The sequence below is a fragment of the Betta splendens genome, chromosome 9, assembly GCF_900634795.4.
Source record: "Betta splendens chromosome 9, fBetSpl5.4, whole genome shotgun sequence".
Classification (NCBI taxonomy): Eukaryota; Metazoa; Chordata; class Actinopteri; order Anabantiformes; family Osphronemidae; genus Betta; species Betta splendens.
The window spans coordinates 18,190,216-18,218,193 of NC_040889.2; the positions used below are offsets into that span (position 1 = coordinate 18,190,216).

General features: G+C 44.7%; 1 protein-coding gene and 1 long non-coding RNA gene across 3 annotated transcripts; one reads left to right on the forward strand and one right to left on the reverse strand.

Annotated features, from left to right (window-relative positions):
• The first annotated feature begins 1,379 nt into the window (after nt 1-1,379).
• On the forward strand, nt 1,380-27,123 carry pdlim2 (PDZ and LIM domain 2 (mystique)). 2 transcript variants are annotated; one of them, XM_029161596.3, is made up of 10 exons: nt 1,380-1,722; nt 8,107-8,235; nt 9,899-10,050; nt 11,891-11,951; nt 12,391-12,542; nt 13,428-13,491; nt 22,182-22,300; nt 25,232-25,377; nt 25,878-25,992; nt 26,072-27,123. In XM_029161596.3, exons 2-10 carry the CDS (start codon nt 8,143-8,145, stop codon nt 26,262-26,264), a joined length of 1,095 nt encoding a protein of 364 aa, XP_029017429.1. In that variant the 5' UTR covers nt 1,380-1,722; nt 8,107-8,142; the 3' UTR covers nt 26,265-27,123. The 2 variants fall into 2 exon arrangements, with proteins under 2 accessions (XP_029017429.1, XP_029017428.1); XM_029161595.3 differs by having other exon boundaries at nt 1,383-1,722; nt 25,229-25,377.
• LOC129604673 (uncharacterized) lies at nt 18,618-25,232 on the reverse strand. The gene is made up of 3 exons (XR_008695753.1): nt 24,906-25,232; nt 20,029-20,068; nt 18,618-19,809 (listed from the first exon to the last, which is right to left on the reverse strand). It is a non-coding gene; the product is annotated as an uncharacterized LOC129604673 (long non-coding RNA).
• Nucleotides 27,124-27,978: the final 855 nt, after the last annotated feature.

Here is a 27,978-nt window from a genome sequence, read left to right on the forward strand (position 1 = left end):
AGCACTTTCACCCAACTTTATTAATATCAGGATTAAGAAAACAACAGGGACAAAACAAAAGGCATACAGTAACAGCTGATTTGTGTTTTGTCCTTCACATCATTCACCACAGTCAAATTTGTTTGATTAGTAAAGTACTTAGCTTTCTGCGGGCGGCTTCTGCTTCTCGTTCATATTCACCTGTAGGAGTTCTATAGTGTGTTTCACATTTGAAGTGGACCCACACATTTTTAAATGCTGTTCAAGTTGCTGTGAAGGCCTCAGCTTGTCATAGTTTGGACGTTGTGGTCTGCTTTAAATGGTGGAGTGTTACATAACCCGGCCTTTTCTCTTCTTTCGTGACTAACTTCATGGCATCAGCGCTCGGGAGTCGCCCATGTGCAGTGGAATCCTCTCCTCCCTCTGCACTGTTTCCTGTGCCACTGGCTGAAACACACCACCCCAAGGATTCATTTTTCCATCTGACATTCTCCGTTTACATTGAGTTCCTTTGATCCAATGCTGCTGCTTTGCTTCAAACGTTTTATTGTTGTGGCTCATCACTCTTTTCTGTCTAACCTTGCTGCTGGTTATTTCTTTTCTGAAAATGGACTTTGTCTAGATGTTGACTTAGCTTCTACAGCTTCGCCTGTGAAGTCCCAACAGCATGTGTGGATATATTACTTTTCATAGCCCCCCTCAGTGCAGGCATGCATTGGTTTAACTGTCAGATTCTTAGTCACACACATGCTTTTATTAGCCCCAGGATGTTTATTACCTCCAAGGTTTACGCACGGAGGCTTTATCAGCTCTCTGTTTGTCACTAGCTCATGATTCTTCCTCTGCTTTAAATGTCTTAATAAAACAATTAATAAAGTACTAGGTCTTTAAACACTGAAGTGTTTCAAAATATTTACACATACTACAGCTGGAAAAGAGTAGGGTCAAAGGTCATATTTTAGTATTTTAAAATGAAAACAAATGCAAATGTTATTATACCATTTTGTCTGATTGGTTTATTTAAAACAAGATGCTTTTTGTAAGGTTTTATATGTATTGAAGTGTAAGATTTTGATGTTTTTTTATAATATATTATCTAGCATACGTACAATACATAAGACAGCACCAGTTTGTTTAAATTTGCTTGTCAAACTTGACCTCACTCACCCCTTTTGTTTCATACAAAATTCATACCTTTAATATTTATAATTCTAAGCACAAACTCATCAGAGAATCTCACCAGAGGAAAGTCATTACTTCCACTACTGGGAAGTGTGCGCACGTGCTGCTTCGCCTCGCCCGGTCAACAGGTGGCGCGCGGACACAAAGCGCGGGGTAATTTGGAGCAATGGCTCAATTATCGCTCGAGCGCCCTCCTCTCCTCCCTCCTCCGTGACGCCTCACGCCCCTTCTTCGCCGCCCGTGGCTGTCAAACCCTTTATTTTGATGACGGCGCGTGGGTGCGCGAGCTGCTGCTCTCAGTGACGCGACGTCGCGCGAAGCCGCAGGTGCGCTCATTAATGCGTGGCACCTTTGGAGGCAGAGCCGCGCTGCTCCTGCGTTGACGGGACGAACTCGTTGAGCCGCCGCGCTTCGCGTCGCAACGCATCGCATCGCTCTTTGGGGGAGGTCGCTGTTCCGCGTTGAGGTCAAGCGGGTCCTCGTCTGCTCGTGCGTTCGCTGTTTTGACGCGCGGACTCAACAGGTGGAGAAGACGCCTCGGCTCGCGCTCTTCTGGCTTTGGTGAGTGGTTTAACAGCATCCTCTTTAAAGTCTTTGCTATATATGATTACTCACTGTAGTTTATTGTAGTTGTACGTACATATATGCGTTTGTAGAAAGCGTGGGACCCTTAGAGAAAGCAGCGAAGCGCCTTTAAATCGTGATTGATGTGAAGCATTAGCTCAGGTTGAACCGTGTTGGCTAATGATGCACGTCGGAGCGGGAACTGGAACCCACTCCAGCTGACTGGAAAAGTTTAGCCCACACGGAGACGGGGCAGGTTTCCCGTCAGTCCACATGTGTTCAGGAGCGCAGTCGGCGGCGCCAGGTGAGACGTCGTTCGTCGGTCCCTCCTCTCCATCACTAGTGGGTGCGAGCGCTTAGCTCGAGCGTGGAGGAGTAAACAGACCGGGCCCGTGGGCCCGTTGGAAGCTGTTTGAGTTTCTCCGCGTGTGCGTGTCCGAGTGAAACCACCGTGTTCCTCTCCGGCTGCTGTTTGTGTTGCCCTGCCGTTGTGACCGCGCGCGGCCCGGCTGCCTGTCGTGCGCGCGCGCGCGCGCCCCATCTACCCTCTCTCTTCATATTGTGTTGGTTTTCCTCATGGCTTTGCTTGTATTTTGAGGAATTTCTTGTTACTCAGATTGGATGAGGCCGTCCAGGAACCAAAACACACCACTGCAATTTGGCAAACACAATGGCCAAAACCACTAAATCAGACATACTGCTTTTTCTTTTTCCTTTTGCAGTGATTATAACAGCATTTTAATCTTCTTTCCCACTAAATCTTGTTCTTTGTTTTCAGATAAAGTAGCTCAGTGAGCGTAAAAGACACTTTCCTTGTGTTGAACATGTGCACACCTCTGCAGGAAGTGACCTGCTCAGACTCAACATTTGCCTCCTCTTTTTCAGAGCTGTGGTTTTCAGTTTTAGTCGATGCTGCCTGTTTCACCGTTGTTTCACACTGGCGCGAACGAAAGTCCCCGACGTTACGCGACGCGTCTCTCGCCCTCACATTCTCAATGGGGCGCTTTGTTGCCCCGCCGCGACTCCTAGCGTCGTCGCGTCTCGCGAACAAACGCGCCCTTTGGTGCGTGGGGTCTGGCGGCGCACGCAGAGGATGTGGTGAGGTGCTCCGACTGCCGAGCAGCAGCGTGAGACGTCGGCTCGTCTCCAGATCGAGACGATCTAGGGGGAGATTCTCCACCGTACGCGCGTCCTCACCCACAATGCCCCTGTTTTGTTACAGACTATAAAGCAGTCCGAGCTGAGGGGATTTTAGGAAGAGGTGATGCCTAATCTTAGAAATTTTCTTTTTTCCTACTGCTTCAGATAAGATAAGGCAATATTTGTAAGATTGCGTCACGGCGACGGCGGCGTGCACACTTTCCCACTCCAAAGGGAGTAGCCCACAAAAATTACAGGTATGGCTCAGTCTGTGATTATTGTGAGCGATTAGCCGTATATAATGACGCAGCCGTTCAACCAACACCCGCTTGACATCATCTGTTATTGTTTGATATTTTATCATCTCCCTGGTGAGCAGCTATATCTGACCATGGGTGTGATTGTGGAGAATGTACAGAATGTTTTTTCAATTAGCTCAGGTCCAGGGAGAGGCCCGGCGTTGCATTCTTCTTCCTTTTTATTCAGTGGGCGTGGGCGTCCAGGTGGGCGCCGACCTGTCCACGTAGCGGGTGACACACCGGCATCCGTGACAACAGGAGGCGGAAAAGGCTCTCGCCGGTGCACGGCCACCGGCGAGAGCCGCGACGGCCGTGACTCATGTGGGGAATATTCCACCACAGCGGGTTCCGCGTGTCTTAGCGCCAGAGATTTCGCTTGAATGAGCGGCGTCTGCTATGTTCATCAGCCGTTCTTCGGGTACTGGCGCGTCCGAGGCCCAGCGCTCGTTTGTTTTGATCCAGGACTGCGGCCAAGACGTCGCAGAGAAGAAAAACAGTGTTTTTCTAGTTCAGCATCAGCGTTTTCAGGGCAGAAGTGAGGTGTTGACGTGCGTGTGTGTGTGAGCAGATCAACATTTCTTCTTATCTGGATGTTTGGTCTGTGTCTTCTTTGTTCACCGAATGCCATTTAGCTCCGTACATGTGGGAGCAACTTATTTTTCCAAATGTTTCGGTCCGCTCAACAAATGAGGTGTTAATTCTCAGCGTTAGCTCTGTTAAACATAATGATGGTAATGGCTTCCCGTGATGCATTCAGTTATTGGTTGGTCGTGTCGCAGCACGTTCTCGTAACAGGCCGTGCATGGGAGACAAATATTTCTCTGTATTAAACGCCAACGTGTAACCATCACCCTGCCTAAGGACTGCCATGACTGCGTTGTGGCGACATGCAGATCGCAGTTAAGGACCTATTAGCTGATGAGTCATCGTTATATTGCCACACCGCGGTGAATTACTCACACTTTCATTGATTCAGCCCAAACTACCCATAAGTGTGTGTTATGATAATGGTGCTGAGCTGAAGTTTGCACGTTACTTGGGTGTTACCGTTTGTTTTTGAGTGTTGAGGGCCAGTAAAACCTGAGGCTTTTGGCGTCTTCTGCCATCCATAGTTATACTGAGAATACTAACTGTAAACGCAGCATGATATATTCATATGAGGGCCCCCTCAAACCTCTCTGTATGTTAGGGATTAGCCGTAACTATCGGTAATGCCAGACGTTTACTGCAGTAAAGTAATACGGTCTTACTGTAACTCAGCAGTGCCTATAAGTAAATATAAAAGCATGAAACCCTTTATGCTCCTTACATGCTGCAGCATGGCCGCTTAGCTTATCTCCCTCTTATCTTTACGATCTATTTTGCCTGTGGGGACACACTGTCATAGATGTGACGGGCAGCGAAAGGCATATAGGGCTTGATACACGGCGGGTTTGAACCTCCCCACGGCAACGCGATATCCCTGTGGAAACTGAAATGCAGTCTGGATGAACTGATGCGTAAACACAAGAACAGTACGTTTCTTGGCTCAAAGTGCGCTTTTAATGCAAACGTGTAGCATCTGAGATTTCCCAACAGTTATGGCGACGTGAGATTTTCATCATGTCCTGAACTGTCTTGATTCTACAATGGGCCAGTTAAACTCTACTATGAAATACAAGTACTTTATTAGCAGCAGCAGCTTAAGGCAGGTTGATCATAGTTGTATACTGTACTGTATGTGTGTGAGTGTGTGGCCCTGTGATGGACAGGTAACATATTAAGTCTGTTTCTACTTCTTCAGATGTTCAATATCAAGTTTAGAATAATGGCATTGTACCCTGTGATGTAACATGTATTAGGCTTTATTGAATTGGTCATGTACCTAATAAACTGACATACAGTAGGTTGTGTCTGAAGCAATGGACAAAACTAGGAACTAGGAAATTGAATTGTTACATTGTCATCTGTCAACCTGAAACTGAAGTACTGTCCGCTGGAATGCAGGTACACGGGTAAGTCGTAAACGTGTCCATTGTCTGACGGAAGTGAGAGTATGTCACTTTGTTGTCATTTTCATTTCTCTCCCTCCAGCGCAGCTGATGCATAACCCACGCCCACAGAAATGACTTGACGACTGGTGTTTGTGCTGTCGTGTTCAGCCCGTTGAGCCGTGTGAGGCCGACATGCTAGCAGAAGCAGGGCGATGTCACCAGAACAGCATTCACCTGTTATGTATGTTGGCGGCTGTCCAGCTGTACTGTTGTGTGACAGGGAGGTTTCATCACACTGACTTCAGCACTTTGTTTTGTGTGTGGACCAGTCTTAGAACCTCATCAGTTGCCCGTTAAGCCAGTACTGTAGAACCTTGTTTTTTTTTTTAGCTCTGCATTGAACTATCCCCACCCTTTTCCCTGATAGTATCCACCACTGTTGTTGGGAGTGATCAGCACAATCATCAGGGTAATGATACCTCTAGAACATCCTCAGTGTTTTGTAGACTGCTCCCTGCTCCACTACTGCTCTTATTTCTGGAGGCCACAGCAATTGAGACCCCCTAATGATGGCGAGCCCAGTAACCCAGCTAACCGGCCCAGACTGTTAATGAGTAACTAGGTCTGCACTGCTTGTCCCGAACACTTGTGGAATGCGCAGATGATGAAATGGGCCAGTGTTAGGAGGGATTTAGGGGAGAAGCAGGCCTGATGTCCTAGATCTACTTTACTTTGGTTTCCAAAACGGGTTCGTGCTTGATGCGCAAATGTTCAGGAACATCCCAGCTTTTCTAAAGGTACAAAAACTAACTTGCACACTTTCTAAGAAATTAGGTGAGACAGGAGGCATGAAGTGTTGTCTCGGCTGTATCCAAAGCCATGTCAGCCTTCTGTTATCTTGGTGATACTGGGCTGTTGTATCACTCACAAACTTTGAGTAGAATAGATCATTAGGTCCCTATGACCGAAGAGGCAACGTTCAACCTTTTGATTAGATTATGTCTGCGTCAGAGATTCACACAGTTGAAAACTGTCCTTTATGATGCAGCTCACTACTACAACTAGTGGTAGCTTTTATACTGACGAGGAGGAAAGTGTGTAGTAACTAGACAGAAACTGGTATTGGTTCTCATTTGGAAATTATTTGTGATATTTAATTATTAGAGAACACTATTATAGTTCAAAGGCGACAGGTGAAATCATTAACATCCTTCAGTGATGACTGGAGCATGTGCTGTATCACAACCTGCACAAGGGCTTGGATTAAAGACCAAGAGTAAACGTACGATTAGAAAACTTTTTTTGATTGTTAGACCGATTTTCAATGGGGGTTGACCCAAACGATGGCAGGTAATGTTTACGAAAGAGACAATCAGATTCCTGCATATTTTCTATCCAGAGAAATTATAATTTATTCCTCTGGAGAATTCCTCTGAAACATCTCGTGTATTTAACACATCTTGCTTTTTAGCAGTGAAGTATCACTTTAACCACCAAACCTTAACCACCACATGCAGAATCAGTTTGTGCTCGTTTTCTTGTGCTCCTCTGACTTTGCTTAATTAAAAGCATTCAAGTCTGTAATAGCAGGGATTATAGTTGTCACTATCAATAGACGCTCTAATAAAAGATATCTACGGTGCTTTATGGTGATAATCTGGGGGACAAAACCAGTGTATTGTCTGTAGGGGACAGAAAAGCGATGAGGTCGAAACTGTCTTCATGCGAGCTTTTTGTGACGCTTCCTGAACAACAGCCTGTAAAGTTGTTTGGGTGTAGTCGGATCGTTTGTACTTTGTCATCGTGCATCGTACTGATTTCACATTTTAAGAGTGCGATTAGTTTCAGACCATGTTCGTGATGTGTTTATGAACCTGTAAGTACTCATCCTATAATCACCGTTTACCACAGAGGTCCATGTCTCCACATGCAGCCTTTCAACAGCCAAGCTTGATGAGTCTCAGTCAAATGGCAACTTAATCACAGGTGCTCCTTGAGTTGGGAGAGCAACACCCTTTGCACCATTTTAGTGGTTTTAAGCAATAATTGTATGTTCCTGACCCACTGAGCTATAAAAGAATTGTGTCGATACTAATGTTTGTACATGAACTTTAAAATACTGTTTAACTGTATTTGTCCTGTTCAGAATAAAGAGAAGAGCAGTACGAACACTATTACAGCACAGTCAGCCTCTTGCCTAATATTTCATTAAATTGTGTCACTGTCTTGTGCAAATTCTAGCCAGACAAATATAAACTATTTACTGTGCATCGTTAAGCAAATCGCCTGAATACTTGTTGCATATTGTTGTGCACAAAGGGCCATAAGTATTTGGACAGCAATCTTTTTTTGTTCACTTTTACTTTTTAAGTAAGTTTAATACAGTCAGGTCTTAGTCAATAGATGAAAAATACAACAAATGTTACAGTGCATATATATTTAAGGTCCTCCCAAAATGTGAGAAGAGAAACCAGTGTCCTATCTACAGTACATACCAGACCTAAGGCAGTCACTGACTGCAGAACAACGAAACTACTATTTATTTAATATATAAAATGATTAAAATGTATGACTCAATTCTTAAGAACCTCTTGTATTATGATAGAGTATGTGTGTGAAATATGTAAAGGAGCTCTCACAACTTTCAAATTCTTGCACTAGAATGACTCTGACTTTCAGATTTCAGGTCTTTAAAAGTTAATTTAATCAAAGTCTTTGGCTTTCTATGCACTTAGGCAATATTGGTCACGTGTCTCTGGTTTCAGATTCCTTCCATTCCTATTTCTGTCTGCTTTCACAATCCATGTCAAGAGGACTTAGGCCAGTGGAAGTGAAGTGCTTCCTAAGATGAAAGGAGACTTATGCACATGTCCACTGTCTTCACCAGTTGATTTAATAATAAGCCTGGCCAACAGAAGACTCTCAGCTATGGGACAGTACTCACACTCTGTTTTTTTTTTTTCCTCCAGGGTTTAGAGAACCGTGCCTGTTGACCTGATCGACCAATGGCGCTGACAGTGAACCTGATTGGTCCCTCACCATGGGGCTTCAGAATATTTGGAGGAAGGGACTTCAAGAAGGCCATAACTGTATCACGGGTACTTATCAACAGCCACTCTGTTGCTGAGCCATGTCTTACCTTATCGAACCATATCCTCTGTTTCTGTCAAAACATAGCCTGTAATGGCATGTCATGCAAAGTCAGGACTTCCTCCTTGCCACAACTCTTTTCTTGTCTTTGTTTGTGTCCTCGGGCTGCTTCGCACCTATTTCCTTGAGTACTGAAACTGTTAGAATAGGTTGGAAGTAGATTACATTGGAAGGAAACCACTGATTACAGTTAAAGTGGAAGTTGTGGAGGGAGGTGCGGGGGGGTCCTCACCCCAGAGTGCAGCATGATGGTGTATGTATCTCTACGTGAGCGGGGAAATGTGCTTTTTAGTTTGTGCGTGTTGTTTTTACCAGTCCAGTCATTGTGGACAATGTAGATTAGAAAAAGCAGACAGCCTATTATAAACACAACCAGGAAACCTTGCTCAGACTGACTTCTACATACCAGAGGCAAGGGCAGTGCCCAGTGCACATCCTTGTCCTACTGTACCACTGCAGCCTGGACTTTTCCACTGGGACTACACGGCCAGCTCCTCATGATGCATCAAACACCTTTTTTCGTTCAAGTTTTTTTCATCTTCAAACTTGCTCTTTGTTTGTTTGCCCTTTTTCTAACTGGGTCTAGAAAATAGTGTTGTCACCATAATTATTGGACTTCACTGCAAATCTGACTTTTTTTGTTAATACCCTAAACATTAACACTAGCACACTAGTACAGTTTGTTGCTTGTCTGAAGTATCCAGCAGCCACTTGGAAGTGACCGAGGCTGTTGCTGAGAGACAACCTTTCATCACCCTACTCCCCCACTTCACTGAAGTGGCTGGATCTTGGCTCAGCGATGACACAGATACCCTCTTTTATTCCTATTGCCCTCAAAGATGGCTTGTCCCTGTTTTTGTCTGGCACGAACCCTGGTAAAGAACCCCCTGCTGCTCTTGGTTTATGTCAAACCAGGCGTGCCCTGATCAGAAGAGGCACGCACTGTGGCAGGTCACCACAGCAACGCTTAATTGCCCGTCGAGTGGTTCTACGGACATGGCACCTCTGCCTTCTCGCCCATCTAAACTTAACGAAGCTTGTTGAGTGCCATTTTTCTCTGGAGCTGCGGAAATAAGACTTTTGATTGGCTCTACATTTGCATATTTTCTTTTTATTGCCACTCTGTTTTTAATTGTGAGGAAAACTGTGGCAAATGTCTTGGTTTTCTTTAAATGAAGCAGTGGCAACATCAACCTCATCATTATGGCTTTGTTTTAGTAAGTGTTTGGCTTTAAATGCCTGGGATACAGGAACTAAACTGAGCGTGGTGGCTTGGACCGTGCATTTCGGCCTATTAGTCTGGAATTTTCTCTGATGTGGTGGTGTAGCACTGGCCCTGACATGTGGTGAGGCTGGATGCAAAGGTCAGACTTAGTCAAGTCATCAGGTAGTGTCACACTAATGACTTCTCCCTATGGGTGAAATAAAACAATTGTGAAGTGGCACTACCTATTCTGTGTGTGGGAAAAACTGGTGGTGTTTACTAAGTGTTCTGATTCATTTAACCCCTAACCACAATTGTCCAAGCATGCACATACTGACTGCATTCATAGTATATTATGATCATGATGGGGCCAGTGGATGCTAACTGGAGCTTTTTCCTCTGAACAGGTCAGTGAGGGCAGCAAGGCAGAGGGAGCAGACCTGCAACCAGGTGACATCATTTTAGAAATCAATGGAGAAGTCACGGCCGACATGCTGAACGTCGAGGCTCAGAACAAGATCAAAAACTCAAAGACCCATCTGCATCTGCTGGTTGAAAGGTAAACTGACAGGCCTCTGTGCAATTACCAGAACATTCCAACGATGTGTGCTGTATATGTGACTCTAGCATACTTCTAGTGTATAGACAGGGCCATGCAGTCCTCCGCAGCATAGTGCTGTAGTCCCCACAATCAGCTGCTGTGTTTTTTAAACTTGCAAACACTGTACAAACAAAACAAGTGATTATAATCAGGGGAAATGCCAGCATGTATGAGACGTGCACTGTTCCTGTCCCTGGTCCTCCTTAATAAACCCTGGTCTCAGATTTGCCAACTCTGTGTTTGGACGACAGGGAGCTTGCTACTAAAAGGCTTTAGGCTCTTGGCTGACATTTTGATTAAAGGGCCTGCCTAAATTCTTTCTTATCACCCTGTCACTTCTTCTTAGCCGCTCTTGCAAATTGCACGCACACACTCATGGTGTTGCACGCTTCCTCCTTGAATGTCCCACGTCCATGCGAATGAAATTTTCCCTGATGACCTCATGTCTCCCACCAAGCCAGAAACTCCATTACTCCCCGCCTGTCTGGGACAATGCCACTGTGTAGCTCCGCCATTAATTAATTCCACTATTTTAATCATGTCTCTCATGCACCTCAGGCTTCTGTCTTAATTCCACTCAATGAAGTAGAATTAAGAACTCGAGTTATGATTCAAGAGGCTGTAAGGAGTCATTTAACACAATGTGTAGGGCGTTACTTGGTTAGTTAAGAACACTCCTCTTCTCCAGCTCCACATCTGGCTAGTAGTTTATTCTCAACCCAGCATTGATGTGGGCGCTACATCATCACACAGCTGGTGTTGCCCACTGCATGAAACTGGCACCAGCCTGTGCTCGGAATAGCCTACAGTTGTTTATAGCAACTCTGCTGACAGAAAGGCAGCAGTTTATTGCTTCCAGTGAGCTGTTCGTATAAGATGTAACAAATCAGCCATATCATCAGCGTCATTGACCTTTTTACAATAGTTGACGTTAGTTTAGTTATTTACTCTTATCAGCATTAGAGTAGTATAACAACAAAACCCAGTCCAATAAAAAAGTAGTACAGTATGCTTTGTTCTCTTGACCTCTAATCTTTTTTTTTTTTTTTTTTTTTTTTTTTTTTTTTTTACACCTCAGTGTAACTCCAGGTCCTGCTATGAACAGCTGGTTTTAGCTAAAGGTTACTTGTGTGTCCCTTTCACTTCTCCCTCTTGTAATCAGAGGTCACTGGTTTTAAGCTGGATCAGCATCTTTCTGGCGTTGTACTGTACATGGTAGAAAGTACGTAGATGTTTATATCAAGACATTTTTTTACTAATTCCTAATTCAAAGCAATGACTTTCACAGACCTGCCACAAAAGTTTCTTCTACAGGAAGGAAGAAATGTCTTGCGGCTTCTGTATCAGTTTTCATGTTCTTGCCATCACTCTCCCCTGCTCACAGTATGTGGATTCCAGGACATGAGAGGTGTGCTTCTGGGTGATTTACCACAGGCATCCAGGCCTTCCTGTGTGCCTCATTACCCCCAGGCTCATCCAAGAGCCAGACTCTGGCTTTGCATCCAGTGGGGTGGAGTGTTTGAATTGGCAATAAGGCTGTCCAAACTACCCCCGTCAAAATTCAATGATTACAGAATGTGTTTCCTATTTAGGGAAGTAAAGCAATTGCTACTAGTTGCATGATACATGCGGATAATGGTTTTAGCATGGGGCATGGACACCGTCTGCAATATTAAGATGGACGCCTACTACAACACAACCTGTAGAAAATTGATGTAATTGATTTCAGCAGTGATGATTGCACGCTATATAGATAATTAAAGTCACAGAAGTCACTGGATTTGTTTTCTTTTTGAAGACCTGAACCGGGACAGACCAATGGGATCAACACACCTGAACAACTCACAGGACGCTTCAAGGTCAGATCTGCATGCTATCGTTTGTCTTGATGAGTGCACATCAAACGGCAAATTGATGTCTACAAATGTGTTTTCCATCTGTGTGTTTTATTCATGTTGTCTGCTTCATTTCTTGCTAATGCAGCATCACACATCTGTTTATTTCATTGCTTGTGAGATTGATTAATACAAAGCAACATCGTGATTTACTGCTTCTTCCTGTATTTTATTGATATTGTACAGATAAGTCTACGTAAGGTACACATTGATACCGTATATAACGTATATAGACTGCTGCAATATTTACTGCTGTAAAACTGTGGTAACACTCCCACGGGTGTTCATTAAATCTCTTCCTCTCTCGACTTTCAATTCTTGTCTTGCAAAAATGCAGTTGTGAAGATCAAGTGACACTGAACAGATGCTGAGTCAATAACGTTACTCTTGTGATGCTTTGTAGGAAGCCGTGATAGTGAGTCGTGATGAAAACCAGAACTACAGAGAGTACACAATCTCTAGTCCTGTGTCACTGTCCCCTGGACCCTACTCACCAGCTCCTCCTGGCAGCCCAGATGGGAAGAGGGACAGCCTAACACCCACCACCAACAAGAGGTAGCTTCCTTGACCTGCTGTTTGATGCTGGTGTAAACTACTGTACTGTATATACCTGTATGTAACATACTGTATGTATGTTATGTATATTACAGCTGCACATTTCATATGAACAGTTGAGTCTTTTTGAGAAACCCGTTCTTTCAGCGCTCAAATAGGCTAACTTGCGGACAAAAGGCTGCAGCAAGCGCTCTCTTGACTTCACAACGGGCCTAGAGTCAATAGATATAGGAGTGATAGACAGAAAGGGGAACCATGGGATTGTATTGTAGTAACAAAAGATATGCACTGGATATCACATTCCACTGATTGCATTCACTTTAACAAAAGGCAGAATGTGGAACATTCACTGTGCTTTCTCTGTGCACGGACATTTGTTGTCAGTCCGGGGCAGCTTTTAGTAGGTCACAGTTCAAACTCTGCCCCCCCCCCCCTCCCCATGTCTGGACTCGAGACATGGGGACTTCATTATTATTATTATTATAGTATTTATTATAGTATTATTATTATTATTATTATTATTATTATTATTATTATAGTATTTAGGTATGGTTTTGAATGTATTCTTTAATATTGAGCTGTGGTAGTTACTTAACAGTTTGTTACAAGATTAAACTATGCTCATTTCTGAGTTTGCTTTTGGTCACTATCTGATCATTGCATCTATGCAAAGATCTGATTGTGACCAATTTCACTAATGGAATGATATTTAAATATGTTTATAACAATCTTGAGCACAGTAATGCAAAATGTATTTAAAAATGGCTACAAAATAACTACAGTGGCCTAATACCGACTCCATGGAAATTTGGAGACGAATGTTTTTATCTATCTTCCAAATGAAACCTACAAAACGTAATGTTTACTGTTGTTGTTATGCTGTAGTATCCAGCTGCGCTCATGGTCTCCAGATGAGAGGAGTCACAGGCTGTCCAGACCACTGTCACAGGTTGGTTACACACAAATACTCTTTCATTCTGTGTATTCTCCTCTAAAGCAGGTTCTCAGTTGCCTGAACTAGACTGTGCTTAATTAGATGGGATGCAGATTCAGGCTGTGGCTTTTCTTCCCTGGAGTTCTTTAAGATAAAATCATTTTAACTCCACAGATTAACTGTAAGAATAATACATTCACACATTCTATCGTTTCATCTTGAGTTACAGCATGAGGCTTTGACGCAAAGAATACAATTTGTCCTCCAAAACGCATGATGTATGTTGTACGCAGACCTCAGTAAAGGCAGGATACAGGGAGGGTTTGACATTTTTATAGCAGGGAGTTTAAAAAGGTCAGTCTTTGAAAATAACTGACATTAAGCTGAAAAACAGTCCAGACCAGTTTCCTTGAAGGTCTGCTCCAATGAACAAAATATTACATTCTGCCTCAACAATGGCCTTAACCTTTAGTCATCTGAATGGAGATTTATTAGTCTTGGTAAGCAGTGAATTATGGAAAGTGGTAAAGTACAGGGTTATCAGGAGACTGCAGCAAAGCTGTCCTCTGCTTATTTACCATTGTTGCAACCAAACCAAAAGGGGAGACGCAGGCATCTGGAAAGACTTCAGGGAGTTTAAGAGAGAAAATGTTGTGGGAAAGTTCATCACAAGCTATTTAAGCTATGCTTACACGCTTAGTCTCCAGCATGGCTTCCACTGAAGGACAGCACATCTGAGATGACAGAGCAGGAAAAAACATACAGGACCTTTTGTAATAGCACAAGAAATTCCAGGCATTTTATCACTGTGGACATTACGTAAGGTTAGATAAATATGCAGAGGTTTGAACTTCAAAACATGTCACCATCTTAAGAGACTGTGAGCTGAGAAGCTCAGAGTGTGGGATTTTTTTTTGTTGTATTCATTGTCACTCAGTGGTGTCCAGACATATAAATCATGTATCATTAAGGATTTGTAATATAATTGACTCATTATTTAATTTCAGTCCAGTTGAGTCATTAGAGTTTTCTATTTCTGAGCAGTGTTATTGCTCTTTCATGAAATGAAATGCCTCCCTCAGGCACCATTGCGACGTGATCTGGTTCCAGTTCTGTTTGTTCGTTTTTTTTATTTTGTTTTTTGTTTTTTTTAGGAATGCAAAAGTAGGAGTCTCTACTAATCACTAATTTGATGTGACTGCAAAGCCACATGGCTGGCTGTCTGCTTCAAAGTCCTGTAACGGCAGGAAGGGTCTGCAGACATGAGTCGACTCTGACGGGGTCTTTATTTAGACGCGCTGGGCTGACGTGAGTGTGGTACAGTGTGGCTGGCTGACGCCTCAGGCAGACAGTTGGCTGGACTGGAGATGAGAAGGATTTATTGTCAAATCCGTACACTTGGACGTGAAGCCTCGTTTCTGTGCCATGGATTCCTTTGGCCGGCATAGTTATTATAAACAAGCCATGTTCAATTGTTTGGTAAATGTGTGTTTCGTCTACAGCAGTTACAACAGCATTTACCCTCACGCTGGTTCTTGTTGAATTCATTCTAAGCTTCAGGAAATACAAACGCTATTTTTTTTTTCCTCTCAGCATCAATTCAAAACTAAATTCAAGAACCCACTGTGGAATTATAGTGGGACTGTGGCCAGCAGACCACGGTGGAGCAAACTTCCTCGTTGGCCAACCAAGAAACACATTAGGGGCTGTGTTGTGGCTGAGCGCCTCATCAGTGAGCGCTTAAGAATGAGTGCTCACTTGTCATGGCAGTCCGCCGGGGACAGGCTCGCATTTTTGTGGTGTTTTTGGAGTCTGCCCTTTCTCTGATAGTCCTTACCATTTTTAAATTTACCCTGGGAAATCTCTACATTCCTTAGATCCCCTGTTGCTGCTACGTGAAGTTGATTTTGTGTTTTTAATGAAGCTACAGGCTTGAAGCCCACTTGGAATCGCTTGCTCTGCTGTCTTTGCTCAACTGGCTTCGTGTTTACCACCATCCAGCCTAATGGATGAGTGTTTTGGGGTTTTGGCTGACCCCTTCTTCCAAGTGATGTCTACACTTGCTTTAATGTGGTAACGAGCCTCCCGCCGCAGAACTGTGATTACTGAGTAGGGTTCTGACAGAGTGCTTGATGAAGAAAAGGCTGGGAACGGGCCTGCTATGGGCACACAGTGCTTTATGGTGCGCAGGCTGGCAGGAATACAGTGGCCCTCCATGACAAGGGCCTCTGTCCTGCCTGAAAGGTGCAGAGTGCTGCTGTATCGGATGATCTGCCTCTCAGAGAAGTGTTTAAAAGGGTTTTCCAGCCCTGCTTTTGGCTCCCTGAGTGAGGAGAGTGGGATGTGCAACAGGATCCCCCATTTTCCAGAGTGTTGGGTGTCCTAAGAAAAGGCCCCTGTACAATGGTGACTGTGATGGCAGGGGCTGTGCAAGGCTGGTGCCACTTTTTCCCCTTGCGTCACAAAGCTTGTCGTTGTGTGATGGACCGGGTCGGGGCAGAGGAGCCGTCTCCCTTCTCTGCGCGTCTGCAGTGGAGGGGACACCAGGGAGACCGCTGACATTCCCAATGTGTACTTAATCCATCATGCAGCCCTACATACACTAGAGGCTGTTCAGAAGCAATGTGCCTCATCAGTCCAGACCATCACACTGAACTCATTTATAGAAGTCTCTACATATTTATGGGCTGTTTAGGTATGACTCCTTCTATAGGACTCATTTAGATTTTTATCAATAGTGCAGTCAACATTTTTTAAACTGGGCTAGCAAATAACATCTGCAGCAACTTTTCCTTTTTGCTAAAGTGTGAGCCTTGACTTATAATATTATGTGGCAGTAAGTATGAATGAGAGAATGTGTTTGTTTAAGGAGGCAGAGATCAAATTTCTAGCAACATAATGCAGATTATTGAAGAATTTGATGGATGAGAGATGGTGATGGAAAAGTGCATTTCTAGTAATGCACTGTATCGGGTAAACATTGAACTGTACTGTTTTGTATACCAGCTATGACCATAGGATTTAGCATGTATTAGTAACTATGTACAGTTCTACAGTATAAGATTGTATCTGAGCTGAGCTGCCACTATCAAGTCTTTGCTTATTTCATCGAGAAGTGATCAAATAACGGTCTTCGTTGCTGTGACTCAAACCAAACTGCATTTTACAAGACACGGCCCCTGACTGGCTCACGAGGACCAGGCTGCATGTCTGGCTTTGCAGTTGCTGCACTTTGAGGTTCTTGAGGATTGCCTTGGTGGGCTGCCTGATCCCGTGCTGGGTCTCTGAGGTTGCTTTATAAATATCCTTCCTATTGTAGGCCGGCCAGCTCCTGCAGGGTGACACTCAGTTTTGTGTGTGTGCTGACCAAACCTTTCCACTCGACTACTAAATCGGGCAGAGTGGCCTTGATTGCACATGTGTCGCTAAACTCCTCATCCAGAGAGGGCATTTCTCCGTCTGCTATTCTCCTCATGGCACACCCGCCTGCACACCAGTGACTGCCTGTATGCTGCTGCAGTCTGGAGGTTGTGGTGGACTGGAGAGCAAAGCTGTGATCATTGCTTTGGAGCAGAAATGATGAGTTGGCATGCAGGAATAGTACGAAGTTTGTTTTTAAGATAGATTTTTTATATATAATATATACTTTACCGTATATTGCACACAGGCTCATCTACTGTACATGCATCTCACCTCGAGCATCTTTCCAGCACTAACTCCAGACATCTCAGGTCTTTTCCTTTTGCTGTGACTTCTTTAGTGTGATGAGCCATTCCAGGTTTGACTCGAGCGAAGCTGATGTTTGGCTTGGCAGGTCAGTGCTGTGCTAATCCAAGCCAGTGCTGCTGGCTGTGGCCACCGTGGAGCCATGTTTTCTTCTTCTTCTCCGCACAGTGGGCTCTGTGTGAGCCCTTTCACGTGGACATGTAGCCGTTTAGCTCGGGGGTCCATTGTGGCCACTGTGCCGGCAGCATGCCTGTCCTCATCCCTACTGATTGATCAGCCTGCTTGTTTTTCTTTCCCCTGGAGTGGAAAAGCAAACTGGGGCGCTTTTGATTCCCTGGGCTTTCTAGGCCCCCAGGCACACACTCGCGACGCTCGGGGCTGAGAGTTTTATGGGGAAACGTTGGCCATGGAAAGATGGGCCTTTTACCCATTGGCTCTGTTTACGAAGGCAGTTCATTGGTATGTCAACATTCCTAACGTTGTTGTCAAGGGAACGGAGTGTATAACTGGCTTTCAGTTTATTCACACCATTAAAAGCAGACATGCTACCGTATATTCCTCTAGTTTTACACAGGACAACACCTACTGTATGTTTTAGGGTGGTTTTAACGACTGCAATTGTTGGTCATAAATCATAATTGTGAAGCTGGTCAAATGGCCTCAGTGTAACAGAATTATTCTTCGGTAGTAACTGCTGAGACCCTGTAAATCAAACATGTAGCAGACATGTTAGATTTATGTTTTAGCCATTAATGGAAATGCGTGTTGAAATATGAGCGTGTCTGTTCACGTCACTTTGCATTATAAGTCATAGTACTGTGTACTGTAGCACTGTATAGTTGTTACCATGTGGTTTGTAAGCACTGCAGCTGTGATGTTGTCAGACTCTTTGACCATTAGCACTTTTATGAATAGATTTCCAATCTTGACCTGAACTTTGCTTGTTAGTTGATTTCTTTTTCATTAAGCATCCGGGCAACTGTAAATTATAACTAACACGAAGGCCAGCCATTTTTAGTCCAGCCATAATGAACTCCAGATGTCTAATGAGCTTGATAGGGTGCTTCAGTAGGAGCCTTGTGGGGAATTTAATAAGGATGAAAAATGTGTAGCTTGTAGCATCGTTCATGGGTAAATAAACGCCCAAGCTCCCATTTATTCCTCAATGTGTTCCTGGCTTTTGGCAGCAGTGTAAGTAAATGCCTTCCTCAGACCACCTACAGTGGCCTCTCTCAGGCTCTGGACATATATTCTGTGTCATTACTTCCATCAAAATTCACAATTTCGGGTCATGTGTAAAGGACATTGCTTAAACTAAATGAGGCTTGTACATAACCACTAATGAGATTTTAAAATAAAATACTGAAATGCTACATACAGTAGCCTAATGTTCTTTTTGGTAGCATATAATCTTTTGGGATCGGCTGTTCGTTCTCCTCATATACTGTACACAGAGGTAACAGTATCAAAGTACCTGAAGTTCTTTCTGCTCTTCTACTAGCCTCAACTTGTACATATGGTTTATATCTTGTGCATTCTGTGTGTGTGGCCATGGTGAACAAATTGAGGAGCCGGCGGTGGATTATTAGGCATCAGAGATCTGTCAAGTTATTCCACATTATTGAATGTTGCAGTACGTAAGCCTGTGCCCCGGAGTTTATATGTAGACGGGATTATAGAGGATTTAGAAGCTTGAGCTTGACTGCTAGAACTTAGTCTGTTCTCTGCACCATTGGAGGTCCACTACTATCATCATTTATTTCTTTTTTTTTTTTTTAAAGGCAAACACAAAAAAAACAGTTTACACCGTTTAAAACCGTTTACAAGTAAAATAAAATTCATTATGGCTCAGAAGTGTAGTGATTCAATAATTATTAACCCACTGATTGTATAATAATTCTGATCATCCTCTTCATCTGACACCATGTGTGAAGCCCCTGCACTTTAAAATGCGAATGCAATGTAATTAAAGATTGTTAATGACTTGAATCTCTTATACTGTAGAAACGTTGGTGCTGTGTTTAGCTGTGCTTTGCTTTTATTTGTTGTATAATGTGAACACAATACATCCTCACTCAGACATAATTACAAGGCAGATTCTATCGGTGACCGTGGATAATGAGCGGGTTACTGTCAGCCTCAGGTCTCTGTTCAGCACCTCCACCGAGGCTCACTGCTGGATAGGAAACTTATACCGTCTCTGATTATTGCTGTAGCTCAGGATGCCTGTCCTCCACCTTTATTGTATGGCAGCAGTCATCTCTGTGGTGGAGTCAGTGAATGAGTACTTGAAGCACTAGCAGCACCAGGCTTCTCAAAATAAAGGCTCCTCCAGGCATCGCTCTTGTGCGACGCTGATTCATGCCCTGTAATTGAAGCTGCAGGGTGGTAATGATGATGCAGAGTGGCTTGCTTGGAGCCAGACTGAAGGCTCCTCCACTGGCAGTATACTGAGCGTCTCCCATGGGCCTTGATCTGAAACAGCTGCCCTTGCTTCATATCACCATTTCCTGTTTGTTTGTGTCATCGAGATAATCTGGCATTTTAGGGTGATTTGGTTGCATGCGTGCAGTTTGTCCACTGACACTGAAGTAAGTTCACTGAGAACTGAAAGAGAAAGAGAACCGCAACAAAACTAGTCAAGAAAACAAGATTTTTTTTTGTTTGTGATGCCTTACAAATACAGCAGTGGGTCCAAATGAGATACTGTTTTCTTTGCAGAAACAAAGTTAAATTAGTTGTCTGTCAGAATGCATTCTAGGATATATGGGCATAAAAAATTAATGGCTGGATGAATGATTCAAATAAACACAAGGCTCCACTCACCCCCCTACTAGTCGGCCATCTTTGCTGCAGATGTTCACCCCTGCAGATGGACAGACCAGTAATAGAGGTACAGAATTAAAACGATTATTCAAGAACACTCATGTTTTGAAGAATTGGTCTTAAAGTTGTTGTCCAGTATAACGTATCCTGCTAAAATGTTCTGCAGGAACAGGAGTTGCCCTCTAGGGTGCAGACATCTTTTTATATTATTGCTTAGAATTGTGTTTTTTTTCTGTTCATTCTGGTTGGCTCTCCTTTTGCAGAGTAAGAAAATTCACATTCAGTAGTTAGAGTCTTGTCTAACGCAGACCTGCTGGGCAGTAGTGTGGATTCACATACTGTACTCTCTGTTCCCAGATGAATCCCTAAAGCACGTATATCTCTCAGGTATAGGCCCCTTATATTGGTCTGTAGCAGGAGAGGATTTTCTATTCTGGTGGTATGGAACATGTGATCTTATGATCCTACAGATTCTATCCTGGGTTTATCTTCGCAGGGAATCACAGAGAGACGCCTCAAGGTTCCGTTTTTTGGTACAGTAGAAGCCTCCTGGCATTCACTGCTAATCTGCCCACTCACTCAGGAAAAAAGGAGGAAAATTAGACACAATTGAGAACAGAGGCCTTGTTCAAAGAGTTCCTCAATTGGAAGCGGGTGCTGGCTTGGTCACACAAATCCTTGACTTCAGCCGTGCCACTGTGTGCATCTATTCCAGCCTGAGTCTCAGACATGCACTGGTTCAAATAGCTGGGTGGAGACGCTCCTCCCTCGGATGGAGCCTTGGGCAGCGCTGATGCCAGCTGGTGACGGCCGAGGCAGGGCCTGTGAGCCGTTTGTGAAGGCTGTTCTCTTGTTTGTGGACTGCTCGATTCACAAATATTCCTGAGCTGTGCACAAACCTACTGTAACATGAAGCGATGGCTATAAGTCCTCAGCAAACTGGACCTTGTTTTGTGATCTCCAGGATCCATCCTGTTGTCAGTGTGTGGGCAGTGTGAAAGGGGGTCGCGGGTGGTAGACAGTGTCGTGGTTAAACACGTTCTGGACTGGGATTCCTGACAGTAAAAGTGTCTGCGTTGAGTTATGTGCTGTGCAGACCTAGTCCAGGTGTGCTGTGCTTTAATATGAACATGCGCCTGGAGTCAGTTTTACCAGCGGCTCACTCAGGTCGTCTCAATTAAACTTACATATATTAATCTTTGCCCTTGAATGTTTTCTTCCCCTGTCTACAGCCATGTTAAAACGTCATCTGTTGTCTGCTGAGAGGTTTTGAGCTGTGCTTGTTTGGTGCATGGCGCCCTCTTCTGTCAAAAGTGCAATATTATTCACTTTACCAAGACTTTACTACAGCCTTTCCTTCCTGAGTTACTGTGTACTGTGTTTTCAGTGTTTGCTGTGAGGTGTTTTTACATCTCATGATAACAAACGCTGTTTATATTAACATGACAAACTACATATTTGCAACCCATCTGGAACTCGTTACAGCATATAGTATGCCTCCCTGCCTTTCCCATCACGCCAGCACCACAGCCGATGCCAAACATCTGTCACTGGGCAGTCTGTCGTATCAGCTGAGACGCTGAACTGCGCTCTCATTAAATCATAATCAAGATTGAAACGAAAGCCGATGGCGGTTGTTGTGATTGTGAAAAGGAATCACCGGGGACTGAAGGAGAGGAATGCTGGGCATGACTCATACAACTGAAACTTAATTTGAAAGTACAAGACTCGAACGCCATCAAACATTGACACAGTGCATTGTTCATTCTGTTCACCTCACTGAAAGAACAGTTTAGAATTAAATGGAATGATGACAATGAACAGATGCTGTTCTCTATGGGCTCTTCATCTGGAACTTGTTTGAGCTACTGATAAATCTCTTGGGTTCTGATCTTCATGGAATACATCCTGCAAGATGGTGCTTCAGACATAATTTTATTCCAGGTTGAAGCATAGTTAAGTCTCGTCAGATTTAGAGCTTCCTGAGATAAGGATGCCACATTTGCTGCCTGGCGCTAAATTCTGTAGTTTGACAACGTTGCATCATGGTCTAAGCACTCGCACAGTATCTTATATGCAAAGATGGTTTAATGGAGAAACTCTGACTTTCACGTTTACTCTGTGTGTGTGTGTGTGTGTGTGTGTCTCCACAGGAGTTCTCCCCCTCAGACTACAGAAATAACTCTGTGTCCAGCAGAACCCCAACCCCCCCAGGGCGATACTCACCCCATAGTCCCATCGATCGAGATGCGCCCATGTCTCCCAGGCGCAGGTAAACATCAGTCAAATATACATTCATGTGCCAGTACAACAGTGTGTACAGACGTGTAGTCTTTAAGAGACATCTCCCAAATGTTGGAGCAGTTTTACTGGTTTAAGATGGCTGTTAGAGCTTCACTAACTGTCTGAGAATAACATGTGCTAGAAATAGTTCTTGTGGCTGTAGGTATTGTGTCCTTCTTTCCGAGGCCGTATAAAGTCCGTTGAAAGTGTAAATGAACTGAGAAGTCTGTTAAAGAGCTTGTGTGTTCACTGCTGTGTTGCAGCTGACTCTTGGTGCTTAAAGCTGTTTGCAGCTGGGCTCTGAGTCAACAACAGCAGTTTTTAACCTTTGGGAAACCTAATGTGTCTCCCACCTGCGTTTCAGTTTGGGTTTTCCTGCTTCACCCCCTCTGATGAGGTGATAAAGCTCTAATTTGACTCATTTCATGGCCTGCAGGTGCTGCCCTCAGAGGATTTTTTTTTTCCTCGAATTCCCTCGGACTCACTTTTTTTTTTTTTTTTGTGTCCCACCAGAAATGAAAATGTTTTTCAGCGTCTTACATAATCTTTTGTCTCCGGTCTTTTCGCCTCAGACCCGCTGCCTGATTTTCCACAGGATGGTTTGGCTTTGGCCCTGGTTGCCGCCCTGAGTAACCCCGGCTACCGATATTACTGTCGGCAACAATTGTCATAATAACCCATATTCACAAAAAAAGTCTGATTTTACTTCTCCCCCTGATTGGCCCCCAGTCTGGAGCCCCCGGCCTGCGCACCAAGCCTCTCCCTGTTCCTCCTCGGCCAATCACACACGTGTCCCCTCCCCTTTTTGCTGCGTGGCCAATGAGTTTCGGCCCAGAGGCACACCTTTCACTCAGGCTCTTGTTTTTCTGTTTCATTTGGTTTAGACTGAGGTGAGCCTTCACTATCTATGTGAGAGTCAATACTGCAGGTTTCTGCCGCATCTTGCGAGCTGCAGTGGCATTTAGCGATAAATTGGCACCTACTGCAGGGAGCTGCTTCTTTGTTCTTCCTTTGTGAGGTGAGTCTGCTGCATTCATCAGCATGGTCAGTTTAATTTTAGGCGTTCTGTTTTGTGTTGCTGGACTTTAGCTCCCCGTTCCTACATATGTTTTGACTACACTCACTGTGGCTCCCTGCTGGGACTAGATTTTCATCAGTGCACCCCTTTGCCAAGTCTGGGTATGGAAAGCAGCAACACATTTGTCTGATGGAGACGCTGTACTGTAGATGTAAAAACACGTCCCAGATGTCAGACTAGAGATTCTCTGTGAAATCTATAGGCTTCCACATGTACAATCGTGTTGAGATGTAAGCCGTTCTCTTTGACCCTCGCTTGTTTTCGTTCTGTTTGACCTGGATTTTCCACTTGTTTTCAGATTGCATGTCAGAAGGCATGGTGAGCAAAAATGTAGAACGAAAAGGGGAAATAGACTTCTGAGGGCTGGGCTGAGCATGTGGAGGACTTGGAGGGTCTGTTTTCAATTTGAACCATGTTTGGTGATGCAGAGGAGTAGTTCTAAGCATTTTGAGTCACATATTTGTTGTCCTCTCTCTTTCCCATCTCCAGTTTCAGACATAATCATTAAAGGGGAAACAAACCCATATACATGTAGCTGGAATGCAATTAGAAACCATACACTACGTGGCTGTAAATGAATGTTGTGAGCCTCTGAATGTTCAGCGTACAGTAGTTCTGCATGAAGAGCATTTACCGTTAATGTAAGGTTCACTTTGAGCTTCAAGTGCTGACTTCAAGCTCTAACGCTCTCTGAAGCTTGTATTAGAACAATTCTGCAGAACAGGGAACATGAAACCAGAGTGTCCAAGCAGTTCAATGCCTCTGACTGGCCAAGCCTGTCACCTGACCTCAGTCCATCTGAGCATGTGTTTCACAGACTGAAAGCAGAGGCTGGAACCTGCAGGAAATGAAGACAGAGCGCGAAAATCTGTGTCCGCTCAGACTTTTCACGGTAAACGTCTGTTTGGTGATTAGACGCGTGACCAACTGTAGGTTGTTGTGTAAGGTGCCGGTGCATTAACGCGCAGCTTCCTCCTTATGTCCTTGAGGATGTGTCTTGAATCGCAAAAAAGGCTTGAATCGCCCAGAATGTGTGAAGACCTCCCTTGTTTCAGTGGAGTCATCTCAGCACGGGTGTCGGCTGAAACCTAAGCGTCTGAGGAGAGCCCGGTGTTTGCGTGTGTGTGTGATGGCAGACACGTTAACTGCAGGGGGAAGGAAGCGAACCACACCTGGCCCGGCTACAGGACCCGGCCGACCGGTTCCTAGTGACGGCGAACACTCAGCAGCTCCCTCCAGACAAATGCCAACCCATGCTGCGATGCGTGCGCGCCTGTCAGTGGGCGTGGAGAGCGAATGGTATTCAGCCACACATGAAGGAGGGAAGAGACTGTAAAAAGTAACTGCTTTCCCACCACACCAAGGCTGGAAAATGTGCTTGTAAAGCGTGCCACTGTTCTTTGTGTCTAATTCCTTAATGAGCCAGCGGTGTGTTACACAACCGCAAGATATGGGCTTCCTCTCCCTTGTTGTTTGTTGGCTTTTGTTGTGTTGTGTATTAAAACAATGTGCTCACCTCACTGTTACTGTGCATCATAGGACGTCCTGTGTTCTGTCGATTTCACTGCGGGGTCCTCCGTTGTTTTCAGAATGGTCGGTGTTTCTCATGAGGTGGTTGGGCGGAACTCGCTGAGCACATGGTGTGCGATTGGCCGCCGTCGGGCCCCATGTTGATCGCGTGCACTCTGGACTTGGAGGCCAAAGTCTCAAAGCCAGCTGCAGCTTTCTTCCTCACTTAAACCAGACTCAAATGGTTCCCGAAGGCTGAACACCGCTTTAAGCGCGCTCGCACGTGATCTCAGCCATTGTCACAAACGGCGATGTTTTCTCCTCCTGCAGCAGTTTGAGCTCCGACTTTGCCATGCAGAGGTTCGACAGGGACTCGGAGGTGTACAAGATGATCCAGGAGAACAAGGAGTCCCGCTCAGCGCCTCGCCAGTCCAGCACCTTCAGAATGCTGCAAGAGGTCCTGGAGGCTGATGAGAAAGGTCAGAGACAAGTGCTAGTAATTCATTTTAAGGCTAAGCTGGACAGCAAACGTTTTTGTGAAATCAGCACAGAAATAAATCTTTAAGCTTTATTCATCTTCCACGTATCAAAAGTATTGTGAACTTCCCTTTATCTATAATGTTGGACAATTCATTCCTTATACATTTTTAAATGGTTCGTGCAGAACATGAGGGAGTTACTGAGCGGTGGTTCCCATATGGCCGTCACCTGTCTGTCGTCCTGTCCTCGCCTTCCTTTGATAAATGTCGGGCCAAATGAATGCCGACAGCGCTGGCATTCTTTCATGGCGCGATAATGACCAGTGTGTGGAAATCCAGTTTGCGAGCGTGTTACCGGTGCGATGAGGTGGCGATGACTAGTGGGGAAACGCAAACATGCTCCACTGACGGAGGACAGTGAAGACAAACGCAGTGTTGATGTGACGAACAGGCATGTGCCTGTCGGAACCTCCTGAACGCGTGTGCGTGTGTGATTTCAGAGGCAGCCCGGAGGTTCCCAGGGAATCTTTCACCCAGCGCTCCCAAAGCGGCATCTACATCAGCAGGAGCAGTCAGCAAGTTCCACAACTGTGAGAAGTGTGGCACCGACATTGTGTAAGTCAGAAACACACACACACTGGTGCCGCTGAGCCATAACTGTTCCGGACTTTACCCTCTACTCGTTTTCCTACAGCACCCAGGCGGTGCGCATCACGGACGAGCGCTTTCGCCACCCAGAGTGCTACACCTGCACAGACTGCGGCCTCAACCTCCGGATGCGGGGTCACTTTTGGGTCGGAGACGTGATGTACTGTGAGAAACATGCCAAACAGAGGTACCAAGGCCCAGGCAGCTCCCCCCAGGTGGCCGTGTCCCCTCGCCAGTGAGCGTGACAGCTCCGCCTCGTTCCGGACCCGCGCCCCGTCTCACTCCGTTACGGGGCTGCACACTATTCACCAACGCAGAGAAGAGAATGGACTGTTCTCATCGCATTTAACTATATTCTGATTCATTTTCCAGCATTTTTATTTACCAGTGTATGACAAATGCAGTTTTGTTCATAAGGCCCTGCTTCCTTGGTCTCTAACCTACAGAGAGCTCTGATTATACACAGAACCTGTGAACTCAAATCCAACTCGCATCACATTGTCACTAGGCCAGATTTACATCGCACCAGCGCTTTGACGCCTCACCAGGACCGGCTCCTTCACTCTGAGGATCGGGACAACTGCCTGAACCCTCTGCCAGCACAAGGGGACCAAATTGTCACCTGCATTGCATGTCATTTAAAAGAAACTCACTGTTGACTGACGGTGCTGTGTTTGGGTGTGGATGGGTGCAGGCTTTCACATGCAGAGGTGTAGTGGTTTGTGCATGCCTTCCCTGCAGAGTGTGTGTGTGCGTGTGCGTGACAGAGGTTTAGATACCAAGGAGTTTATTAATTTTCTTCAGGCAAAAAGCTGTCGATTGTTATTTTCTATATTTCATTTGTAATCAAAATTTATGAGTAGAAATGATAAAAGCACATTCGCTGATTTGTTTTGCTGTTCAATATACAGGTTACACACTTAATGCAGTTTTTGATGTTTCTGTGGTTGAACAGTGTTTCTATATTATATAACGTATGCACAGGACATTTAGTGTGAACACAATTGATAATACTACACTTGTCCATTTAGAGCCGTACTCAGAGATACACTATATTGTTCGTTTCATTTGGCACCTAATAAAATCTCACCACTTGAAGCCAAGTGATGATTATTGTGTTGGAATGATAGATGTGTCTAGAGAGATGTTGTCGTTACATCTCACAGTAATTTACCTAATTTTTTTTTCTCAACTTCACATTGCACAGGCACACGATGTATTTAACTGCAACACTCCTGCTGCTGCTCCGGTACAGGAACACATGCAGCATTTTCATATGGCTCGACTGACACGTTACACAAGCTACACGCAACTCAAAATGTGCTAGAAGTTGACAAGTGACACATGCTTGGTCTAAGAAAACCAGTCGGACCAGAGGAGGAGGCGAATGCTGGCCACACGTGACTGAGGGAAGCGTTTACCTTCTTCATACAAAGCACGGCACTGGGGGGGTAGCCGACAGCACCCTGGGGTGTCAACTCACGGAGGGCTCCTGAGTGTAAAGCTGTGCTCAGTAGGAGCCCAGGGTTAGAGCAATTATTGTGTAATTCACCCTGTTGACCACAGGAGGGCAGCATCACCGCAGTTAAAGATTCCTGAGGTTTTTAAAACTACCTACAATTCCAGTAGTCATGTAGCATGTGCTTTATAGCATTTTATTAGCATTGTTGCCCATTTCACTGGTCGTCCTAACTGTGAAGGTGTTTTCTCCTATTACTATAACCCACTTAGACTCATGGAGGCTGCTCATCTCACCTCTAGATGTCACGCCCTCCTCATGAAAGGCTCAGACAGGATGGGAATGGATGGACTGGTGTTTGTTCTCCCAGTTGGAGGTTTTTCTTTTGTTTATCCACTCGAGGGAACATTAGCCTGATCTGTGCCAGCGTTCGTTCCGTTTTTGGCTTTACATCTCTGATTGTGGTGCTCTTAGACGTTCCTGCTCTGATGTGG